The 8,085-nt window shown below is 37.2% G+C and overlaps 1 protein-coding gene across 1 annotated transcript in view; it reads right to left on the bottom strand.

Moving 5' to 3' along the window:
• Window positions 1-7,029, bottom strand: part of LOC101863630 (trihydrophobin) — an 11,388-nt gene extending 4,359 nt beyond the window's left edge. Inside the window, exon 1 of the mRNA XM_005089031.2 lies at window positions 6,971-7,029. Coding sequence (XP_005089088.1) covers window position 6,971 — 1 coding nt within the window. The 5' untranslated portion in view covers window positions 6,972-7,029. The remainder of the gene's footprint in view (window positions 1-6,970) is intronic.
• Between the last annotated feature and the right edge of the window lie 1,056 nt (window positions 7,030-8,085).

The raw sequence follows: 8,085 nt of genomic DNA, 5'->3' as shown, positions 1-8,085 counted from the left end.
GGGGGAGGGGTGGAAACAGGAGGGGGGAGTGGAGATAGGGGGTGGAGACAGTGGGTGGAGACCGGGGGGATGGGGGTGTGGAGACGGGCGTAAACATTGTAAGATCACGTGCAAGCACTTATGAAGTGTCAATTTAAACCTTCGTGACAGCAAGTTAAGAGGTTATTTCAGCTTGTGATAGTAGCTGAATTTGCACATACCAAGAGCTCTTATCCTCCCAAAAGCTGGTCACGGGTTGTGACTTTGAAAACATGTATAAATACTGCTCATACTCTGTTTAGTTCACAATAGATTTTTATGGTATAGAAATAAAGAATCCGTCTATTAAAATCAAACTGGCTGGTTTAAAACTTTGTCCGTTGTGTTTAATCCTTCAGTAAGAACATAAAAATAAATGAAAACATACCTTTCGCCTACACAAAAATGTTAATTACTTACAGGGGTCTAAAGACAGGCTAATATTGAACACTAAATCTATAACAAGTTGCTTCAAACAATGTTTTATTAGAGACCACTAGAAACCTCAGGAAATCAGTTTGACTTTTCGGAGTGGGCTACTTACTCCTCTATACATTTGCCGCTTTGAAAATTAGATTTTGCGTGTTTTTAATATTTGTTTTATTGGAGCCTTTTGATAGCACACCTATATAAGACATGCTTCACGGAGACATTGCAGAAACTTTGGAGTAACCTATAAAATATTTATTTGACGTTCATTTAATTTTTTCACAGTAGTAATAGTGGTAATAGTAGGGATACATTGGTAATGTTTAATATCGAAATTAGACTTACAAGTCCAACATTTTCTTTAAGGTAGCTGCTAGACGGATGAACTGAAAACTGACATTTCTTTCTTTCTTTCTTTCTTTCTGTCTTACTTTCTGTCTTTCTTTCTGTCTTTCTTTCTGTCTTTCTTTCTGTCTTTCTTTCTGTCTTTCTGTCTTTCTTTCTTTATTGCTCGGGACTTTCAAGCTATTAAAGTTTAAGAATAACGCCAGAGGTTCACTGATTTATTGCGAAACATGTGTTACCCTCAATTTAGGTTGACATTGAAAAAAAAACGTGACTTTTTTGGTACAAAATGGAAGATTTTTTTCCCATACTGACAAATGTAACGTCCCCACTGTTGAATTTAATTTCTTCGAAGTTTTGTTGAAACTGGTCCAAGATGACTGAATTCTGGTCTTTAAATGGGTCCTTTTTTTAGACACCCGGTATAACGCAAATGTTAGCAATTTTCCCCAGTGGGATCTATGAAAGTGAAATTTTATTAATTCTTATTTATATTTCATAATATGCACGTTTGAATTTCATCCAAATCAGGTTATATAAACGTTTTTGTTCAATGACATACTTTTGGGGGAATTATTTGCGCAATTAAAATTTTTTTGTCAATGTAATTTTATTTTTCCTATGTAAAACAAATTCTTCCTTTACCGGACTGTAACATTTGTCTTTTGTCCTTTATCTTATCTTATTTGAGCAAACGATGACGGCATAAGGAAGATCTGTAACAGTAGCTACAAAGAAATTTCAGTTGCAATGTTTAATTGAATGATTCGAAATGAACTATCTTAGCTTCACAAATTATGCAAAACACACACAATACACAAGTTTCATATTCCGACTGATAATAGTAGGACAAGGAAAGGTACTCATCAGCACTGTTGATTTGATGATTAATGTTGAAACTCTTGGTGAAATCAGTGAAACAATTTTTTTTTTCTATTAAAGGTCTTACTTTTGAACCAAGCGTGCCCCAAAGATCCGTGTGTTTAGAAAGGTAGAGGTGTTCCAGAGGTATATTATTATCCTTTAAGACACTCAAAAAGAACTATTCCTGTGTGCTGGTGATCTCGCCAAGGCTTTTCGCGCGAATGAGTTCAAGCGGTCTGTTTCTCTATTTCATTCAGTCAGAAAATTATTTAATTTACCTGTAAATTAAAAAAATTCAATAAATTATGTGCCAACGTTCGCGATAACGAAAATATTTCAAAGAAATAATTGGCTGACAAAATGACTCACAAAAAAGACATGTTTTTTTTACATGAGTTCTCAAAATTATTTTTTTAAAGTGTTGTGCTCATTTTTATGCTGATCTGACTTAACCACTTAACGCTTTTTCCATTCATTCTTTGGATCGATGTTCCCTAACTCATGGGCGTCGTTGGCATTCTTCAATGGTTTGCACGCTTTCACAGCAGTGAAATGAAATCAGGTGAAAAAAAAAGTGTTCTCAACTTTGCATATCCAAAAGGTCTATCAAATACTCTATGCAGCAGTGGTTTTTGCTATCAAATAAGCTATAATATTTCCTATGGGCTGGCAAATTTATAAAAATATAATATGATGTTGACATTTTTCAGCACAATATTCTATATACCGGCAAAATGGCATACATAAGCGGTAGGGCATGCACTTTAACGCAGACATGCAAGTTTGCAATCCATAAAGCAAGCCCTCTCGCAGATTGATAAGCAGACATGTACTGCAGATTAGTTCGCAAACATTATATTATGTAAGATTTAACTACCAAAATATTCGGCTGTGTTTGTATATTATGTCTTACGTGAACGCACAGTGGCATATTAACGACATGGTTCATGCACTCGAGAGCAGACAGACAGAAGACAAGCAGATTGTCAGGCAGACACGCAAGAATAGTGGCAGATAGATAAGCAGACATGGTCAGTAACTTGTCTAATAAAGATTGGCCGGGGGCTCTCGTGGCCTAGAGGTTAAGGTGTTCGACTTTCATTCAAAGGTTCCGGGTTCAAATCCGGGTAGCGACCGAAACATTTTCTTCTCTAAAAATTTTCTTCTTTCACCTACTTCCCTGCTCTCTAGCAATGCTCTGTCGTCTGCTTTCGTCTCCATTTTCTGCCCCCATCCACTCATCTCCTTTGCCCCTGACTCTTTCTCTGCAGCCTTCCTACTGCTCCTCCTTGGCTCCTTCATACTGCTGTCTTTCGGTCACACCCCTAATCTTCTGATAGGAAATATCTACACCTAGCCTTCTCTGACAGGGCGAATAATCTCGGAGTTCCGAGTGCAAGTTGCGCACGTTAAAGATCCCTTGGAGGTATAAAATCGATAAGAGTAGGCTTAAGCCGCCTCCCAGGTAAAATTCAAAATTTCCTACCAACTGAAAATGTTTAATGTGTCCCGCTCTCTCATATGATCTTATGCAGTTGCGAGCGCCGTAAAACACTTACAAAACAAAACAAAACAAAAGATTGGCTTTAGTAGAACGATGTTTCAGACCCGACTTAAACCCTTCTAAAATGCTTCAAGAATTAGTACCCTCTTGCACGTATACCTTTGATTAAGTCCCCATGTCAATTATGGTTTATACCCTTTTGGTGTCATCATCTTATAGAGATGGCTTTTAGGCTTGGGAAAGGGGTGGTCTTGTAGTCGTTGATGCTGAGTTTTTGTAGTTGTTGCATTTGTTGTTCTTGTTGGTAATGGGCTAGTAATTTCGCCTTCAAATTCATCAAGTAATAACAGACTGCTATTTTCTTAACTCTTGCAATATCACCTGCGTCCCAAGTTACAAATGCTACATTAGTTTCAAGATTCTCTCGCGTTCGTGTCTTGATCCAGGGGGCCTGACAACTTGTCGACCCCACTACATCGAACCTAAGTGACGAATTGCTCTGCCTGATATTTTGTATACGCCTATGAATTCTTAAAGACCTAAAACAATCTCGATTTTCGTGCACATGCGAGAAATATAAAGAAGGGCTGTCTGTATAATCCTTAGAAGAATAAATTGCTAATTAAAATCAACACCGTGCACTTTTTATAGCAAGCACAGTGCAATGCTAAAACCATAACAATACAAGGCGTGGTTGCAGGGATCAGCCAGGAAATTCCGGGTTGAGGGGGGGGGGAGGAGGATACCGTTTAGAGCGCTAAGTGTGAAGCGCTGATGAGCATGTCACTGACCCCCCCCCCCCCCCTAACTGCACCCCCCCGACCCCTCCCCCCCCCCTACAAATACATTTTTGAGCCACCTGAATATGAAATTGATATTATTGTAGGTATTATGCGCCCCTATTTTTGTTATACTTTGTTGTTCTTCTTCTGGATTTTCATCCTCTTTGATCCATCTGAGCAGCGTAGTCCTGAGTTAACTTAAGGCATGTCTTGTCCTTTTCGGGATATTTCAGAGAACAAAGAGACGGCCTCGTTAAGCTTCTTTGGAGAAATAGTTCAGTAATTTTAGGTCAACGGGTTTTTTTTGGGAGGGGGGGTGTAATCGATAAATTAATCTAACATTGGTGATTAATGAAAATAGCGACTGCAAATTGAAACGCGTGCGATCTCAAAGACTGTGAAGATACGAAAGACATTTTACACACTGTATCTATCAGAGATAGTCAATCATATAAACACGCCGTCACTCACTAAACTTTAAAGAATTCCTAGAAAAGGGGGAAAAATTAGCTGAAAGATCGTTTGCCCACCTTGCTCCATCAGTTTGGAACTCTGTTCCCCAACCCTTGAGACATACAACATCGGACTCTAAATTTTTAAAAAATCTGTAAAGACACATTTAATGACATCATTTTTATGTAGGTAGATCCATGTTCAGTACAATGCTATGTAAATGACTAGATTCTATATATTCATTTATGTATTTTGCGAATTGCATTGGGTATATTATTTTATTATATATCATTATGTGTATGTGCTCATTTCGCAACGATGTGTAAGCGTGCGCGAGTGAAAAGCAAGTAGCTGTGTGTGTGTGTGTCTGTGTGTGTGTGTGTGTGTGTGTGTGTGTGTGTGTGTGTGTGTGTGTGTGTGTGTGTGTGAGTGAGTGTGTGCGAGTGTGTGTCGCGTGCGTGAATATTGTTCGTACATGCATATATTTAAAGCGCCAAGAGCTGCGTGTACATGGGAGTGGGAGCTATAGAAATGATCTTCATTATTATTATTATTTCTATTATTATTATCATCATTATTATTATTATTATTATTATTATTATTATTATTATTATCATTATTATTATTATTATTATTATTATTATTATTATTATTATTATTATTATTAATAAACGCTGGATGACAACAACTCAGTGTTGAGACGCACGCAGTCGGTTCGAAAGAAGAAAATAGGGTAAACACCCCCCCCCCCCCAAGAAAAAAATACAAAAAAATACACACACAAAAAACCTCCAAAACTACAAACTAACACTCAGCTGCTGTCCTTGTTCTAATAAAAAAAAATGAACCACGCCAAGACTGGAATTAAATAGGTATGATTATATAGAAACCACCTCTTTATATTAATTGTTGCATATTAATGCATGGAAATTGAGAGCTTTTAGATCATTTGGAATTCAGAGGCGCATGCAAAAAATTAGAACAATTCGCTGTGTAATGAGTTTGACAAGTTGTCTGTTTGGTGTTGCCCAGACTATAGAATTTTCATACATTGGTAAAAAAAATATTTTTTCAAATGGAGCGTCTATTTATCAACAAACTGAAACTACAAAAGGGGTGACCGGTGTTAAGGCTGGGCTGCATAGCAAATTGTTTGGCTTCCCAAAAGGGAATTCCTAAAATTACGTTTTTGAAAATGTTGCTGTATCTTGCCTATTTTTTGCACGGGTATGATGGAGATGGCGTTACGTTGAAGGTCGAGGTTCTATGGCTCTTCAATAACTGTGCTATGTTATTTCATTTTGAGAACTATCCAGACTTAAACAAGCCAAAAACATAATATTTTGGAAATCTTTTTGCCCCTTTGTCTTCAGCGTTTGGTACAATTCAGCCAGCTGTCATTTCGAAGAAATGAGAAAACTTAGGTGTAAACGTCGATTTAACATCGTGAACAGGGGACATTTTGGCCAACCGTACTCAGTTCGTAAAACCGAAAAATTTCTCACTGATATTCATCATAACGAAAACAGGAGCGACTCAAGGTTGTTTTTATCGCCAGTTTTCTTAATGCTGAGCTCAAACAATTGCCAAATTAACAACAAGAATTATTATCAAGTCCATACTTGGTTTCATTCAGGACGACCCTGGCGAAACGCTTTGTACACATTTTATAACATACGCTGCTGTTAGATATGATAAAGCAAAAGAACTTGTTGTCTTAAGCATTACTGTTCGTTTATGTAATAATATTGTTTGTGATTATAAGCAAATATTATTATCTGTGTAAAGTTTAAGTGTAAGCGTATATTACAAGTGCACGTCTATATGATAATATGTGTGAGGAAAAATGGTGTGTAAGATGGTATACATGCATAACAAATAATAAATAATAAATAGCATTTGTATAGCGCATATCCCCACTCCACAGCAGGCTCTATGCGCTTTACACTATATTATTACTCCAGCAGATCATCGAACACTCCGAAACATTCTCAGCTTCCCGGGAAGCATACAGTGCAAGCAGCTGATTAAGCGCTCAAACACTAACAAACTGACAAAATCTTTCGCTGTCTATAGCCGGGTGCCCATTCCCACCTGGGTGAAGTGAGAAAAATTCGTGTAAAGTGCCTTTCCTAAGGACACAACGTCGAGGCCCTGACGGGATTCGAACCCACGACCTGACGGTTGCGAGTTCGAGAGCCCAACCACTAGGCCACCGACGTATATGTGTGTATACGTGTGGGTGTGTTGTTGTGAGTGTATGTGAAAGCTTGTGAATAGGAGTGTGTGTGTGTGTGTGTGTGTGTGTGTGTGTGTGTGTGTGTGTGTGTGTGTATGTGTGTGTGTGTACGGTGAAACACCAAACCAATATACCAGTGGCTGGGCAAAAAAAGTTTAATCTTATCTTATCTTATACCTGGTCTTTAAGGCCGGAATAAGATGAAACTTTTTTTACGAACCACTTCTTCGGAATACATACAGGCAAAAAGCCAAACTGAAAGATGTGAAGTATGCAAACCTGTAACTTAAGTCAAAACCTCTTAATGCATCTTTATCCGTTTTTCTTTATACTCACTTTCTGCAGCTTCACACAGGTTTATAGCTCCCTGAGTTCTCAAATTAAGAAGAAAACTGCCGAGCAAGACACTCGTTTTATAAACGGGATTTTCTCTGCTTATTTACCCAGTTAATTGATACGAAGTTTACACTTTCTCCCTTGAAAAAAACCCAAACAACATTACTCAAGATGACGTGTCCATTACCTATAATTGAATACTATCGCTTACCACAGTTTTTCTTTTGCTAAAAGCCGCAAATACGTTATCGGGAAAACTCTAATTAAATTTGCAAAAATTTGAATATTAAAACGTGTAAACAAAGTTTGAGCCAGTTCCCTTGATTTGCATTCATAAGCCGCAAAAACAGAGGCTTAAAAGTCAACGTTTGCTCATGCTATTGAAGATCGCTAAATTGTTTTGGGCGGCGTCTTGGAGAGAGGCTAGGGCATAACCACCCAGGCTATTTCTTTACTGACGCGGATGTATACACACACACACACACACACACACACACACACACACACACACACACACACACACACACACACATATCTATATCTATATCTATATATATCTATCTATCTATATCTATCTATCTATCTATCTATCTATCTATCTATCTATCTATCTATCTATCTATCTATCTATCTATCTATCTATCTATCTATATATATATATATATATATATATATATATATATATATATATATATATATATATATATATATGTATATATTCTCTTGATCTCTCTTGTTCTCATTCTTTTATCTATCTATCTATCTATCTATCTATCTATCTATCTATCTATCTATCTATCTATCTATCTATCTATCTATCTATCTATCTATCTATCTATCTATCTGTCTACCTATCTATCTATCTATCTATCTACCAGAACATTATAGCCTGTCAAAAAAGTTTCTGCCCAAACAGGGTCCAAAAGGTCCACGTTTTTCTAGAATGTTCCCTTTGAGAGGGGTGTCCAAAGGACGGGGGCTACATTTTTTAAAGTTTCGAAATAACTTCATTTGTAACCAGGAAAGTTGCTAATAAAACATCATAAAAAAAACCCCAAAACAACGATGAACGCATCTTAGTGTCTAAAATATTTAAGGTCTGGATCATCAAAAAT

Source organism: Aplysia californica, unplaced genomic scaffold (genome assembly GCF_000002075.1).
Source record: "Aplysia californica isolate F4 #8 unplaced genomic scaffold, AplCal3.0 scaffold00002, whole genome shotgun sequence".
NCBI classification, from domain to species: Eukaryota; Metazoa; Mollusca; class Gastropoda; order Aplysiida; family Aplysiidae; genus Aplysia; species Aplysia californica.
Note: the sequence above shows the minus strand (reverse complement) of the source record. Positions and strands in the feature narration are given on the sequence as shown.